At 39.9% G+C, this 17,620-nt stretch overlaps 1 protein-coding gene across 1 annotated transcript in view; it reads left to right on the forward strand.

Annotated features, from left to right (window-relative positions):
• The window catches only part of ADGRF2 (adhesion G protein-coupled receptor F2), a 27,409-nt gene extending 15,097 nt beyond the window's left edge, over window positions 1-12,312 (forward strand). Inside the window, exons 6-8 of the mRNA XM_004674026.1 lie at window positions 1,208-1,249; window positions 4,009-4,068; window positions 12,154-12,312. Of these exons, the coding sequence (XP_004674083.1) occupies window positions 1,208-1,249; window positions 4,009-4,068; window positions 12,154-12,312 (261 nt within the window). The remainder of the gene's footprint in view (window positions 1-1,207; window positions 1,250-4,008; window positions 4,069-12,153) is intronic.
• The last annotated feature ends 5,308 nt before the right edge of the window (window positions 12,313-17,620 follow it).

Here is a 17,620-nt window from a genome sequence, read left to right on the forward strand (position 1 = left end):
ATAGATAGATAGATAGATAGATAGATAGAAAGATAGATCCCCCAATTTTGAAGTGCTTGCTGGACTGGCTGAATGGGGATGTGTATTTTAATGGTTTTTGGGAAACAAATGAAATGCATGATTCTGTACTGAGATCTGTGAAATCCTCCACACTTCAACTGAGTTTCTACAAATCATAGACTTATAGATGGGCCTGTTGTGGATCATCTGGTTGTAATATCTTTACCATGCCATTTGTATTAAACTCATGTGTTTTAACAGGCTCGTGCTTATCTCACTAGAATATAATGTTCCATGAAAGCGTGAGAGGACGTGTTAGGCAATGGACAACAGCCTTGCAGTTCCTGAACGATCAATAATGGAAAAACAAAAGTAGCTATGCTCAGCTTCCATTAACACTCTCAATATCCATTTGCCATTCACAACCAGGGGTCATTATAAAGCTTGCAAAGAAAATTCAAGTATATGAATCCCCAGAAAAATAAAGACATAAAATATTAAGATTTTAAACACAGAATGAGTGTTCAAAAACAGCTGGGTGATGTTAGCAGATTGTCGAGCCTACTTATCTCTTATCCATACAAAGACCCCATTAAAATAAAAAAGAGAGAGCTCCCCTACATTGTCCATTTGAGTGTTTGCCTTTATTTTCAAACACATATCAGCACAAAACCACCCCAGAAGAGGAAAAGAAACCACCTCAGATAAGAAAAATGGACCTCAAAAAGGCAATAGATGATGTCATTCACTAGACACAATTTATCTTGAAGTTCTGTTTTATTCAGGCTTTGGCTGACTTCTTTTCTCTTCTGATTCTTTAATGGACCAGTATATTCAAGCGATATAGCCAGCTCCTGATAAATGCAAAGCAGGTTTCTTTTGCTCAGTTTAAAAAAAATATCCTACAATAGTCTCAAATGAGACAGGGATCAGGTCTGCTGGGCTTCCAACTGCTTAGAACCATGGCTAACTGTTTTGAGATGCTCCATCAGTATTTATTGAGTGGATTAACCTAGGTGTTGTGAGCCTAAGATAAGAGAGTCAAAAATTGAATACTATTGTCTTCATAATATTGTTTCAATTTCTTTTTCTTTTTATTATTTTTATCAGTTTTAGAATAGGAACTGATAAGGAATTCTGGTAGTCATAGTTACTATTATCATTGTTATTTGTAAATGGATTTTCTTCCCTTGTCTGTCTCTTTTAGGGCTTCTTTATCCTGGTATTTGGAACAATTCTGGATCCAAAGGTACTGTAAATTCTTCCTGTTGCTTTTCCTGTATTTTCGGTATTTGGACCTGAAATGCTCACTGGGAAGGGCCAATTATTGAGAGTTTTTCACCTCAGTAATTTATGCAGTCACATCTCTGCTCTTTACAGTACAAGTAACATCTACCATCTTTCAGACTCCTTCAGGGCTAAAAACGTATTGTAAATACATTCTTCCATGAGGAAACAGACTCAATGTGACTAAGGAGCTTGCCTGAGACCTCTATAGAAACTTACTCCAACTAGCAGAGAGGGATTTCTTAAATCTTACAATCTTCCTTTAGGAAGGTCTTTCTTTGGCTTGGAGATGTGGAGGCTACACACCAGGAATATGTCCCCATTCACAACACAGAATTGCTCCCCATGTGACACTATTGCCCCACTTTCGTTGTTGGGCACAGATAACACAGTCACAAGACCAATATCAGAAAGCAGATGCTAAGCCAGGGTTGCTGCTGCTGCTTTCTTGGGGGTCATTCTACCTAGTCTGCTGGGGCCTACTGGCACCTGTTTCTTTGCATTCTCATGTCTGATTGACTGATATCAGAAAGGTTGGGAGACACTGTTCTTGAATTTTACTCTAAGAGTAGTGGACTCAAGTAGGAATTCTCTAATACCACAACCAAACCTTGTGGCCAAAGCAGTAACTGTAATATGATTACTTATTTGTGTGCCATTTATTAGACATGAGTGAGTTAACTCATGTTAGACATGAGTGAGTATTAGGGCTCTGAGACATGGACTCTTCTAGAAGCATCAAAACCTCTAACTTAAAAATTCTAATGTACAAGGAAGATACTCATTGGTGTTGAAGGACTATGCATGACTGACAAATAGTTGCATGCATCAGTAGTCTTAAAACTTTTAGGGTCAATAAAAAAGAGGGAGCATTTATTCCCATATGTGTTTATTACTACATTACAGAGTGTATTTTGTGCCTGTTCTGATACATAGAGCTAAGAAAGGATGAGAAAAATAAATATAGCGAGAAACTCCAATTGGCTCCACATGTCCCAATGGACCGTGAGTGTGCAGATCCCCAGTGCTGAGGGTGCTCCTCTGACTTGGCACTGCTTGTGACAAAGAACATTGTACTTCGGGGACCTCCCTGGTGGCACAGAGTTTAAAGACACAGTGCTATCAAGTTATCACCAGCCATTGAAACATGAGTTTGATCCCTGGCTGGCCAGAGAGGTGACACACATGATGCATCAGACCTTGTCTGTCTCGCCTACTGCTCCCCTCAGCAGTGTATTTCAGTAGCTCCACCTGTTTTGCTCCCACTCTGTCTCTGGTGAAATCTCTCACCTCCTGCATCTCTGGCCTACACCCCAATTCTTATATACATAAAATAAACAAAGCTTTAAAAAATATTAAGAATACTGCACTGCCATTGATGGGTGAGGTCATTCTGAGCTGGGGCACTTTGACATACTTTAACTTGGAAGGTGAATAACATGATATAAGGCTGAAAGAAAAAAGGGAGTAGGAATGAGAAGAGAGCATAGAAGAGATATGGAAACAATGACAGGGTAATCTGGCATCAAGAATATGATGTTAAATCCTAGTTCTTCTTTGTAGTTGACAGATTCTATATGCTACTTAATCTCAGAGTCTTAATTTCTTCTGTCATAAAGGGGGGATAAGAATAGCCATTTTAGAGGATTACTTTTTGGATTAAATGAGATGACAGGTGCAAAGCAAGTTAACATTACTAAACAATATAATTATTATTCATAATGCTTATTTTCTTAGTTTCCCAGGCCTCTGCTTTGTTGTTTGCTTTCTTTTCATTTTTCTTTTCTTTTTTTAATGGTGGTATGATTCTTTTGAAAAGGAGATTTGCATAATTGACAAATTGTGCTATTAAGTGTCCAAGAACATACTATGCCCATGATAGCTCAGACTGGCGGCCAACTATTCCTTAGCCATTGAGTTCATATTTATGGTCCCTGAATATGATTCTCTAATGCAAACTCCGCCTTTCTCATCTTTCTCCCTCGCCCACCTTTTTCTAGATGACACTGACAATTACTGACCCCTTCATATCCCAGCAGTCGGTACTGAGTAGTAACACACTCCTTTGCCACAATACTTGTCAGGCCCATACATGTGTCAACATTTTTCCCTTAAATATTTTCTTAAAGTGGCCCTCCCTTGTGGCACAGCGGGTTAAAGCACTGCACTAAGAAGCTTAAGCCACTTCCGCATGAGCTCGATTCCCGCCTGCCCTGGAGGAGATCCACATGGCGTGGCAGACCTCTCCTGACCCGCCTGCTGCTCCCCTCAGCAGTGTACTTCGTCAATCTGCCTGTTCTGCTCCCCAGTCTGTCCCTGGTGAATCTTCTCACCCTCCGCATCTCTGGCCTGTACCCCAGTTCTGTATGAATAAATAAATAAATCTTTAAAAAAATTAAAAAAAATATTTTCTTAAAGTACCTGTGTTTCAGGTGTGTGTCATTATAAATCATCAAGTGTATAAAGTACATTAAGTTCACCATTAAAAGTCCAACTTCACCCTGCACTAACACAATTGACCCCTCTAACCTGGTTTATCATCCTTCCCTGCTTTCTTCTGGTAAACACTGGTTTGATCTTATAAAATCTTGTTTTTGTTTTATTGAGTTAATTCATTTTGTTTCGTTATATACCCATGATTAAAGTCATATTGTGTTTGTCTTTCTCTGTCTATCAGCTTCTTAATAATCTTAATTCTTAACTCCTCTGTTAACTCTTCAGATAAGAGAAGCCTTAAAGGATCGAGTAACCTCTGCAAAATGGATCTCCAGGATATCAGAGGTACAGTTTTCACATTCATATTTCCATTTCAAAGTCTGACGGGGTCACAATGTTGGAGCTCTGGCATAGGGAGCATTGCTAAAACTATCACCTTAACACTTCGTGAAACCAATTTTTCAGAAGAGCTGAGTGAGTACTTCTTTGGGCTGTTTCATCTTTCTGGGTTACTGGAATCACATCCAAAGAGATGAAAACAGCTTTAAATACTTTCAGAGATGAGTGACAAGGTGGTGGTTCCCAGAGGGGTAAATCTCAAATCCTATAGCAGGAGAGCAAATGGTGAAACAGAGAAATGAGAGATGAGAAGTCACAGACTCCATGACAGTCCATTTGTTCTTTACGACTCCAATTGGTTAAACATTCAATATGTGAAAATTCCAGGGAAATAAATTCTGATTCTAGACAAAGAACTTTCAAATAGCTTGATTTTCAAGAGGTCTGGTTGCTAAGGTTATTGGACTTAAAAAAGGTGATGGTCCTATACAGGGATGTTGTAGAGTAAGTTCAGCCATTGGATAGTATATAAGTTATTTAGTTTGTTTTCTATTTTATAACTTAGGGACCATGTCTTATCATGCAGAGCTGTGACTTATTGATATGAGTGTGAGGGGGGGTGGAATTTGGGGAAATATTTAATGGATATAAAATAACATCAGGGTTGACCCAGCTCGCATAGCCAGCAAGAAGAAAAGAGGGGATGTAGAGTTTTTTCATGCCAACATCTGATACAATTTACATTGCCTGGCATGGACTAGTGTTACAGGAGATCTACATGGAGGAGGTGATGAGTTATCAGGGGGAGGGCAATGTAGGCACCTTGTGACCCTGAGTATTGACACAGGCCCCTCTTTACAACCCTTGCCTTTCTATCCCCCTTCTTCGATTTGTTTAGCCTTTTTATCTTTTCTCCATTATACAATACAAAATGATACGATATGATACGATATGATACTCTATTAATTTTATTTATTCCATGTTGCCTCTCTCTTACTCATGCTTTGATTTGGTTCCTAGTCCGTGGTCTCCAAAACGGAGTGATTTTTGACCTCTCTAGAACCCTCCTAGACAAAAGAAAAAAGTCACGCTTTACTGAGAATGCACATAACCAATTATCTAAAATAGTGGCTCTCAACCTTGGCTGAAGAGCAGCATCAATCAGGAAGCTTCAGGAAGTGTTGCTTAGGTACCATCCGAGAGGTACCAGTTTGGCTGGTCTGATGTGTGCCTTGCTTTTGGGGAATATATGGAAGCTGAGAACCATTTATTTAAAACCTTCCAGAAGTATCTCAGCTTTGTAAATATTTGCCCCCAACCAGCCTTTCTAATACAAGTGTTCTCCTATCTCCTCCTTCTGGCTTGCCAGCTTGGGAGAAGGGCCAGATTCCGGCTCCCTTCCAGTTCCCCACTGCTTCTTTCTTTCTTTCTGTATTTTCAACAATCATGCATTCATTCATTCAGCCACTGCAGGAAAATTCTTCAATGATATTTTAAGTCATTTTGCCCAATTCTCTTTGTGTTTTTATGTGAAAAGAAAACAGAGATTATAATCAGAATGTTATTATCAGTTGCGGATTACCTGAGTCAGTGGTTTTTAATGGTGGCTGCAGCTTGGAAACATCTAGAAACTTAAAAAAAAAAAAAAGCAACTATTTAGAACTCTCAAGAAAGATTTAACCAGAAATTCTTGTGGTGGTGATTAGAGCTTAGTCTTTTCTTTTTTTTGGCAACCTCCCCGCCCCCAACCCCAGTAATTCTAATGTACTGCCAAGGTTAAGAACCACTGGTCTAGTTACTAGGTACATTTATCTTACCTCCTTAAAGGTTCTCCCCATCATCTTTAGCTCACTGCAAGTGAGTTTTTAGTCCTCTTCAGGGGCTTATCATCTGGCCTGTCTCCTCTGCTTTGTGGGCGCTTGACCCTGCGTTAACACTCTTCTCCAGTCTTGATTTAACTCTGTTCCCTTGTGGTCCTTACTCAGGTACCAATTTTTCAACCCAGGATAATAAATGTGCTTGTCTGTTTTCATTTTCTATCCATGTGATAAATGAGTCTGTCTCATGTTCTATAATGAGTTACTGTATTACCCACCTGAGATATATGCACCTACAATGTGAGGAATTTTTAGACTCAGACGTGTTACACTGGATGGCTTCAGTTGTCTGAGGAGTTGCTATTTGAGCGATGGGGCCATTGCAGTTTTTCTCCCTCTTGCAGAGGCCTTCTCCCTGCACAGGCCTGCTTCCTACTTCCCTCTGGCATCAGACACTTCTCCAAGACAGGGAGCCAGGCCAGGCCAGGAAATTGGAGGCTCTCCCACACCATGTTGTCAGTGGTTCTGATATGAAGAAGGAGAGACACAAGTATAGGAATAAAATAAATTGCTATACGTCATGATTCTCCATGTGTTTTGTTTAATTGTGATCATGGAAAACAGGCTGCTAATCACCAGTGCAATTACACTTTTGTTTCCAACAGAACTTCTCTTCTGACTTCTCATGTCACCCCACCAAAGGGTCAAGCTAACAAACCAGGCCATCTCCATAACTTGGGAGGTGAGTGCAAATGAAGTCCTGTACTTATACCATGTATATATTTCTTTAAAAAAAAAAATCATGGACCTCCCTGGTGGCACCGTGGGTTAAAGCACTGCACTGAGAAGCTAAAGCCACTTCCATATGAGTTCGATTCTCACCTGCCCTGGAGGTGACCACATGGCGTGGCAGACCTTTCCTGATCCGCCTGCTGCTCCCCTCAGCAGTGTACTTCATCGATCTTCCTGTTCTGCTCCCCACTCTGTCTCTGGTGAAGCCTCTCACTGCCCCTGAGCATCTGGCCTGTACCCCAGTTCTGTATGTACAAATAAATAAATCTTCAAAAAAAAATTTAAAAATCACAATTGATGCTAATTGGAAATGATGTTATTTTTTATTGAAAAGATTCTCCTTATATAAGTTGTTCTGACCACACATTCCTAACTCAGTACAGAAAATAACTATAAAATAATCAGATGTGTCTGAGAACATTTGCAAATCAGTGTAAGAGTATCAAGGCAAGTGAGCCCAGGTACCTGCTTTCCACGTCTGTCCCCTCTTTTCCTTTTCCTCTCCTAGTTCCTCACCCCCATGATACCTTACAAGATACCAACAATATTCCCAGATTTCCCAGTGCGACCTTTCTTCTGTAATGCTAAAATATCAAGGAATTACTATAAGCATGATCTGTGAGAAGCCTCAGGGTTCATGTAGAAATTCATTTACACTTGAGATAATGTCAGTGACACAAAGAGACATAAAGAGAAACAGAGGGGAGGGAATGGCAGCAGGAATCAAAACCTCAGAGACACTGAGACTGAGGAACATGGTGACTCAGGATGAAAGAGCTGCCTGGACACGCGGACATGTACAGACAGGCCTTTCAATGTCTCTCTAGACCTAGAGAGAGAGGGCAGCAGTGAGAAAGAGCGCCAGTGAAATACAGAAAGAAACAGAAACACACACAGCTGTGCTGCACGCAGAGACATCCAGAGTGACAGAAGCAGAAACAGAGAGGCAGAGGGAGGCCCTCAGATAGGTGGCACTCTCCCTCGCCACTCTATATACCCGACTCTGAGGCCCTATGTTTGGCCTGCTGCTGCCCAGAGACTTGTGTAAAGACATGCATCTTTCCCAAGAGGTAAAGTCATGTTCCAGTTTAGAGAAAGACACATTTTGTAACTCAGCAAGTGCAGGGAATAGAACACACCTGTTGCCTGGGCTCCAGAATGAATTAAAGGAAGGAGACTCCATTTGTCAAGAAGGAGGCCCTTCTCAAAAGGGACTTATTGGTAAGAAAAGGAGAATCTATAAAAGAGTTGTGAGGCCTTTTGCTGCTTGTGCATTAAAGTTGTGGTTTTCTGTTCTTGACAAGGTCATGCATTCCAGGAAAGGCAGAGCCCCCAGGAGAAATGTGCTGATTCCTGTCTTCTGGCCTCTGGGGAGTATGAAGAAAGCTGATGGAGGAGGTTGTGAAGTGCAGGCAGGATGGAAGGTCCTGCTGTCTCTGCTGCTAAACATTTCTCCCCCCTCAACCATCGACATCATATGCACACACACTCGCCCTGCTGTGCTTCCCCGAGGAAGCCACGGCACCTTGGTCATGTCCAGGCCTCCAGCTTCATGCTGCTAGAGCAAGTTTATCTTCAGGAAAAGAGCTCAGGCTCATCTGGGTGAAGGTGGCCTGGCTGTCACCTGACTGAAATCTGTGGGCTGCTGAGGGAGGCACCCTCATGAATAGTTAGTGTCAGGCTGACTCTAAGTAGGTCAGTGCTGGTCCCTTTACAAAAGGAATCCAACCAACTACCAGCATATTCCACCTCTCCAAATTGAAATTGATTGCAGTCAGCCTGGCTTGGGCCTAGATGCAATTTCTTTGGCTATGAGCCAAGTACAAACATTGAGCTTCTGATCCAGAAAGAAACTCATTTTAAGTTGAGGAGAACAGAGCCTGGAATGACAGGTCATATCCAATCAAAATTTGAGCCACAGGCAGACACCCAAGTCTGCCGTTTCCAAGCCCTGGACTTTCTCTTCACACCTTGGAGCCACTGAGACACTCTTGGTCTGTTCTGACAATGTAATATGAACCTCACTGATAGAGTGGTGTTGTTTGAAACCTGGGTTGGGAAAGGGAAATATCATGTTTCAGGGAGAGCAACTCATTTTCTTAACCTTATATGTAAACAAATTCTACATTCAAACCAGGAGTCATCTGATAGGAGGTCAGTATCCTAGGTAGAAAGCCCTTCTAGAACAAAAAGAGTTACTTTATAAAACAAGCATGCAGATGCAGAAAAAGAAAATTGGGTTAAGGAAAAGTGGCAATAGATAGATCCTGATTCCTACCAAGAAGCAAATATTAGAGATGTTACATCACTAATAGAAAACTGATATCACCTTGTGCCCTCTCTCTCTCTCCTCTACAAATACGTCCTCTGAGGAGGGAAATTTGAGAACGCAAAAATAGAATAAAGAAGACAAACAGAAGTCAGAGAAACAGCAACCTGAACTATCTTTCAAATGGCATTGCTTGTCTGGGGACAGTTGCATCTTCCCCAAGTGAGAAGGAAGTTTAGATTTGTCATTTCCCATCCATCTGTAGGGTAACCCCAGGGGAGAGGATGGGGCAGAAACAGTCCTGGTTTTCTCAGTGCAGAGCCTTCAGAAGAAAGAACTGTCATCCAGAGTTAATATTTTGAAGTGAGGATGCAATCTGTGACACTAAATATTATAGCTAGAGGATTCCAAATTCAGAAATACTTCAGAAAAGACTGTCTAATTGCCTCACTTTACAGAAGGGGACTTTGCTGCTTGAGTGTGAGAATTATTTTCCTCTCATCTGTATTGTGCAGAGTGGTCATATCTGCTGTCAATGCAGACCCACATCAGATGGACTCCCTCCCCAAATTAGGAAAGACAAGTAGGAAAGACAAGGTTACCTTGAGATTGTCTTTAATTAAGAAATACCCTTGCATGCTAACAGGAAAATTATAGAACTATTTGGAAATCCATTGAAGAAGCTGAGTCTTCTCTCCTGTAACCTAGTCTGCCCCATCCTGAAAGAGGCCAGTAAACAGTCTGGTTTACCTTGACAGGAAGATAATGGGTTAAGACACATGTATGTCCTGTTCACACCTCACCGAGGGTGGCTCAGGGAGAAACTGGAGCTAGCACTGTCTAGTAAGCTATTTAAATTCCTTGGACTTTAGTTTTCTCATGTATATATTCAGGCTAATAGAACCTACCTCGGAGGGTTGTTGTAAAGATTCAATGAATAAATATAGGTAAAATATAAGAATAGTATTTTACGTGGCAAGTAATAATTGACCAGTATGATGGTAGTTGTATTAGCGTGCCTGTGAATTCATGCATACACACACACACACACACACACACACACAAAGCCACACCCATGGCCTTGTGAATGAGTCTGTGATTAAATGTTCTCATGGGAATTAGTTCATTGATTTTTTTAAAATTTATTTTATAGAATTGTGGTTTAATTGACATATTAGTTTTATATTAATTATTAGACATATTAGTATAGTTGCCTAATGATTAGATATGAAACGATCACTACAGTGGGTCTAGTTAAGATTGTCCCCATACATAGTTGTAATATTTTTCTTTTGCTGAGGATTATAACTATTTAGACAGTTTTCAAAAATGCATGACATCATTGTGACTACACTTATGCTGCTGTACATTTGATCCTATGACTTTCTTATTTTAGAACTTAAAGTTCATATCTGTGACCTATTTAACTCATTTTGCCCATCTCCAGCCTCCATCTCCAACAACCAGTGATCTGTTTTCTGTGTCTGTGACTTTGATATTTTTCATTTATTCTTTTTTAAAATGTTAGAGTGCTCATATAAGTGAGTTTACATGGTGTTGTTCTTAAATTTAGCATAATATTTCAAGGTCTGTTCATGTCACAAATAACAGGAGTTCAGTTTTTAAAAATGATTTAATGGCATCCATCATGTATGTGTTATATGCATACATACATATACATTATACATACATGTTATATAAACATGGTATGTGTGTATGTGTGTGTGTCTGTGTTTACACACACACACACATGCATGTAAAACCTATTCATCGACTGATGGACTTAGGCTGTTCCCATATCCCATATCTTGGCTATTGGAAACAATACTGCAATGAACGTGGGAATGCCTGAATTAGTGTTTTCATTTTCTATGATTAAATGCCCAGTGTTTTCATTTTCTTTGGGTACATGTTGGGTTATGTGGTAGTTCTACTTTTAAATTTTGAGGAAACTCCACACTGTTTTTCACAGGGGCTGCACCAATTTAATCCCTACCAGCAATGCCCATCTTCTCCACATCTCCAGTTCACTGACTTCTAAATATAAGCTTTACGCTTTTGATTCAGTCTGTTCAACTTTAGAGCTACCAGTCAGCAAAATCTGCTGATCAAGGATCCTTTCACTCATTGTTGCTCTGGTTATAACACATGGTTCCTTGCCTGAGAGAGAGTATCTAGCATAAGACTCTATTCAGAGCATTCTGTTTCTGTGTTCTGCTTTGATTTTTGCCTCTCTGAGAATTCTTCCCTGACAAGTCCAATGAAAAGTATTGATTTTCCCTTACTTGATCTCTTATAATGTCAATAACCAATACCATTCACTTAATATTTAGTATTTATTGTGTCATGTATATTTACATTTTTTTTCTTTTTGTATGCATGTATTTTCTTTCCCATATAAGACTATAAACCTCCCGGGACAGGTTAACACACTTTTACTATGTTACTCATTTTTGTGTGCCCAACGTGTACAGCAAAGTACAACTTGCACTTGGAATATGTTCAATAAAGCCCTTTGATTACACAACCAAAGACTTGATGATACTGGTTTTTCCCATTCCCAAGTGAGCCACACTTAGTGACCTAAATGGAACTGACCTAGTTCCACAAATATTGCCTCCTCGATCATCATTACTATAAAAGACATTACAAAACTACCTTTCACTTATTCTACCTTATTGTCAACATTTTCCCTGGCAGTATTTAAATGGACAGTTTGTATTAGACTTTGGGGCCAGAAAGGGATAATATAAGCAGAAAGCACTAGAATTGGGATGTGTGAGACTATTTCACAGTGAAGACAATCTAAGCTGGCTAGTCTGTCTGAAATCTGATTACACGGATCCCTGAAAGTGGGAACTATATCTTCTATGTCCTCAGAGGTCAAAAAGAATTTTCTCATTTCAGTTATTAAAGCAAAACTCAGACAAAAATCTCTTTGGTACCAAGGAAGGGGTCAGATCATAACTTACTGATCCATTCCTTAGCTTCCCCCCTGCCCCACCAAGTTCAACATCAATACAGGCAAAAATATGATAGCCTTTAAAAATCATCAACAATGGCAGCCCAGCCTTGTGTGTTCTCACTTGTGTTGTAATTACACCAGTGTAAGTAGATGCAATAGTCTCATGTGATTGTGTGTGCTAAAGGACAAACAAGTGACTCATTTTAATGGATTTACTTCAGACAAGAGAAACCTGTAATTTCTCTTAGGCGTGCTTGACGGATCCACTGTGGAGTGAATCACAGACTTGCACAAGCCTTGAAACCCCGGGCTGTTTTACAGTTCTCAGATTGGCTTCTCCCAACAGACAGTTGGTCTGTACCTGGAACTCCCTTTCAAAAATGGAGAAGATGAATTCTAGCCGCTGAAGAGGGGACCGTAGGAAGTGCCAGGGTAGGCACACATGATGGTGGGGTGCCATGGTGGGAAGCTTGGTGCAGACCATCCTGCTGGCTGATTCTCCACCTCTGGATTGCTAGATCCCTGGATGCTGTGAGTACACATCCGTGCCAACCTGGTTTTTACACATATTCTAGAATAGCAAGTATCTGATTAATGATGGTGGTTTCTGGAACTCGATTTTGCAGGAATCTTCTCTCCCATTATTTAGAAATTGACTAACTCAGAGTTGGAGGATGTTCTGAGTCTCTTACACTTGTTTTTCTTTACAAAGTCACTTGTCAGGCTCTAATTGCTTACTCCTAGGAGTGAAAATGTAAAGGTCCTTGCCAGGCAATTAGAATCTCTGCTATCCGATTGTCTGTTTGCTTGATAAATGGAATGAGCAAACTAGCTTTAATTTCCTTCCTTTAGGCTGATTGTAAAGCTAGGTGTTTTTCACAAAGCTTTCTTCAGTAGTTGTTTCTTTCAGTGGATCTGAAAAGCTGTCTTTATATCAAGGTGAAAGGAAGCATTTCCTCGCGTTACTGCTAAAGCCTTTTTGCAAAGCTTTGTCGCCTTGTTTGAGAGGTCAGCAGTGTGCTCTTGATGGCCCATATTCCTTTTTGTGGGAACTCTCAAACTTGCAGTATGAGCTGCAATATTTTTGTCATTGTTCCTGTGAGCTTTCTTTGTGGAAATTTCTTTGTGGAAACTAAAGGTAGAGAATTTAAAAAAAAATCCTGCAAGTGTTATGATAGTTGGTGCCACATTGGGTGTCATCCCAACTGAATCGTGGGACTTGAGAAGCTTATCAGTATTTGAATTCCGGTGGTAATTCTCAGGAAAGTTACTGAACTACACAAGAATTGGCTGGAAGCCATCTAAAATAATCCAGGATGAAATGTTTATAATTCTAATAGCTCTTTTGTTTCTTTCTTCCCCCAAGGCTCTTTATGAAACAGCTCATCCATGGCAAGAGAGAACTGGTAAGCACCATAGACTGCATCTGATTACTGAGACCAAAAACACACAAACAACTTGGTTAGCCATCTGACTATGGCTAAAGTTTCTAATTATACTAGAGGAATAGATGGAACATACATTTATGAAATTAGGTTGAGTGGAATAAAACAAACACACACACACCCCAAAATCTGGGTCACCTAACTCTACATTCCTCATCCTTCAGTTAACCTTCCTGGATTGGTCCTTCCAATCAATGGGATTGGCCAAGGAATATGAGGTGAGTTGCTGCCTGGAAGGTTAGTCAGTGAGTGAGAATAGCTCTCCCTCTCACTTTGGGGCAAAGTTCAATGAAGAGGAACACTTTGGGAAAATGTCCGCTTAATTTATGGACATTTTCATGCAGCTCACCTTATGTTGTATTTTAGGAAAAATAAGAGAGTTCCCAACTTCTGGTGTATTCTTTCCTTTCTGCCTGAAGTTACAGTTCCCAGATTGTACCTCTTTCTGTTTTCTTTGAGAGTCTGGGTGTCAGCCTTGGCTCAGCGTGTTCAGACAAGTGGGGAGTACCTCTGTCTGTATGAGTCACCTCTTAATTCTCTACTGCATATTAGAACTAAGCTCAAGGATCCAGACAGACTAAGTGTATTTTTTTAATTCTAAATCATTCAGAAACTCAGCACTTGGTCTAAGAAGAAAGGAAAAATAGGACTTGGTGTTTAAGTACAGTCAGGGTGTTCTGGTCTCTCCAGAGAAGAGTGTTCGATAAACTCTGACTCTGTGGAGACAGTGTGGAAAGAGACCACTATTGTCACTATGCAGACACCATTAAAGCATGCCATTGTTTCTCATGAATCTAGATGAGACACACAATCGTTTTTCATGGAAGTCTCCAGGCAATACAATGAAGAGTAGCTTCATAGTAGGCTGGGAGTTTTCCTATTCAAATCACCAGGTTCCCAGATTATCCAGAGTTGCAAATATGCTCATCTGCCCCTAAAGAGAAGGTGGTTGTGATTTTAAAACAAGCAATTCAGAAGCTGGCATCATTCTCTGAAGGGGTCATTCACTCACTCATTCATTTATCCGCAATAAATAGATTGTCTATTATGCATGTTATATTCTGCCTGATGCTAAAGACAGAAAAACATTCCTGTGTTCACCTTTCGGTTAACAATAACCTGATCTTTGGGTCTATTCCACTAGGTGAACCCTAGTTTCTCACAGGCTTTGGGATAAGAACATCAAGTAGCTCTTGGTAGCTGTTGATTCCCTTATCATTAGGGTTTAGCTACACAGGCATTGAGTGGGAAGCACCCATTGCTGTGGAATTGCTGAGGAGACAGACAAGGAGACCCACTCTTTTTTAGGATTGTTGAGAATAGCTACAGTTTCCTTTGAGCCTTTGAGGACAGCAAATCTCTCACTCTCTCTCACTCTCTCTCTCTCTATATATATATATACATATGCCCCCCAATGCCCTCCTTTGTAATCAATCACTATGAGCAGGGAGTCTATTTCCTTCAGAAAGCTAGACTCATCATCATTTATGATCTAGTGAAAATCAGCAGTGGATGGTGATGGGAAATTTATACCTTAATATGGGTGCCAGGAGGGAGGGTTGGTGGGGAAGCAGAGGCGGAATTTGGGAACACCACTTGTTTAGGTTTCTGAAATAAGTCATCCTTTGGGATGACTTCCTTTGGGAACTTGCTAAGGAGTTGCCTTTATTGGGTGAGTAGTGTAGAAATTGGAAGAAATTTCTTTGTAAATGTCAGATACCATGTATCTAATTACCACAGACAGCTCAGGCCAGAGGTCTTTGATGCCATGTTTTCTCTTCTTCCTTTTCATTCTACATTTCTGAATTGGCCTTATGATTATCTCAAACTTCTTATTTCCCTTCTCCAACCCAAGCCGTCATGTTTTAGGAAAACTCTACCCTGTTTCATGGATTAAAGTTTACTTGTCTGAAGGGTCCTCCCAGGATGGGAGGAATCCCACTCAATTTTTTTCAGGAGAAAAGAAAAATAACTCAGTTGGGATTATTTTAAAGACATCTTTCTTCCTGACCCATCCCTACCAATCAGACTGGACAAAAATAAGAATGCTGTGATTCCTCTTGAGCAGCATTATTATACACATCCCTACTTCACATTTATAGTTACTAAAGGAAACATGTCGTGCAATTATCGTAATGAGTTGTCTGTGGGTTTTACATACACCATACTATAATAGTAGGAATAATCAATTAGCAACTTAATTAATCAAAACCTTTCAAACTATTGTGTCAGTTCAAAGTTTGTGTTTCTTGTGGTCACTTATGATTTTATATGACATGTAGATTTTCTCCTACTAACTTTTTGTTAGTTTACATGAATACATTAAGTATATCAGTATTTCTCATTTCTGCAAAAATTGCATGATGATTGGACCCTTGGTCCCCTGGACACTAGGGAAGCTGTCAACTGGGAAGCGCTGGTAGTGACTGGGATTTTACATTTTAGATGTAAAATCACATCACATCATGGCAAATATATCACTCTGCCAATGCCTGGCTTTCTTCAAACAAGATTAGCTTTAAGCAAAATTCCAATATTGAAACTGCAGAGAGTAAAAGTGGTTATTCTCCCGAAGCCTGATTATTATTTATAAATGCCTCACTTTGGCTCACCTTCATACACTTAACTGTATGTTCTAAACCATCTTCTCCAGATGGAGGAGAATTGCATTTTCCTCAGCATTTGGTCCCATTATTTGGTCCTGAATATAGGAATCTTTCCTCTCTGATTCATGTACCTGGGAAAGGAGCTTTCAATAGAGTTGTGAAAAATAGCAAACAGAAAGGTTCAAAGTGACCACTTTAGTAGAGAGTGAACAATTTTCAACTCCATGATAAAAATGAATCTGATAGTCTATATTTTTCTTTCTCAAATTGCAGGTTGCAATCCATTAGAGGATTGTGAATTCAATTTAGTTTTGTGAATTCAATTTAGTGGGTGGCAACCAATTTTTGAGAGAATGTCAGATGGAATAGTCTGGAATACAAGGTAAAAATCAGACATGTCAGAGCATCTTTCTAATAGGGGGTGGATAAAATATTTATATGTGAAATATTTTAAAATATAGAAATATAGTTGATACCTGGATGCCTGCAAACATACCTATCTATGTATAGTCACAGTATAAGATCTGTTTCTTATTATGTTGTGATCAAAAAATTTGCAAGTTACATGTAAATGTGGAACATATGGATACTTTAAAGACAATTTACACTAGTTCTTCTGGTATTTCTCTCTGTGACGAGAGAATTAAATTCAGTTAAATTCTATCCTAAAGAACATTACTATTGCAATTGCTTACTGTGCCCATCCACCAAATTTTGCATACATGAGAACTTTCCACCCCCACTTATAAGATCATGAATTCTTCACACATATCCCAATACCTATGCAAATTTATTCCCACATTCTTTCATTCTGCCACATTCCATTTCCCCTTCCCAGACTTGCTGTACTTGATAATGGTATAAAACAAATTATTTTTCCCCTGTTAAATGGCTAGACACCAAAGACAACTTGGACACCTTCTGATAATTGCCTATGGCTTATCACTGAGTTCACTGAAGTCTACCATAAGTCTTCATGCCTTTTGGGAAGGGTTTGATCCCAGATGAGTGGGTTTTATTTGGCCATTATATGTTGCTCTGTGAGTCTGGATCAGAGTTAGTTCAGCTTCATTAGAAGATTTATCTTTGCTGATTGTCCAGTTTCTTCTGCCTGACCAACTTTATATGTTGCAACATCCCTCTTTTCACTATTGATCTGACTTAGCTTTGTTCCTCACTAAACATATTTTATGGAAGGGACCTTTTATTTTTTTTAAAGATTTATTTATTTATGCATACAAGAATTGGAGCATAGGCCAGAGGTGCAGGGGTTTGAGAGGGATCACCAGAGACGAAGTAGGGAGCAAAGCAGAGAGATCTACTGAAGTACGCTGCTGAGCGGAGCAGCGGGCGAGACAGGAGAGGTCTGCTGTGCCGTGTGGGCCAGCTCCCTGGCCAGGGATCAAACTCATGCTGCAGTGGCTGCAGAGGCTGCAGATAGCTTCATAGTGCACTTTAACTTGATGCACTACCGGAAGGGCCAGGAAAGGACTTTTTAAAAGCATCTCTCATTTCTCCACTCCCAGAATCTAGTAAATAGGGGGCATGTGCTAAATGCTGATTAGTAGAATGAATGATCATCCAACACTTTTATGAAATGGAAGAAAAAATAGGCCTAGTGAGGGTTAATTAAATAGTTCAATACAGAGATAAGATTACAAAGT

Source organism: Condylura cristata, unplaced genomic scaffold (assembly GCF_000260355.1).
Source record: "Condylura cristata isolate star-nosed mole 26May11 unplaced genomic scaffold, ConCri1.0 scaffold00001, whole genome shotgun sequence".
Taxonomy (NCBI): domain Eukaryota; kingdom Metazoa; phylum Chordata; class Mammalia; order Eulipotyphla; family Talpidae; genus Condylura; species Condylura cristata.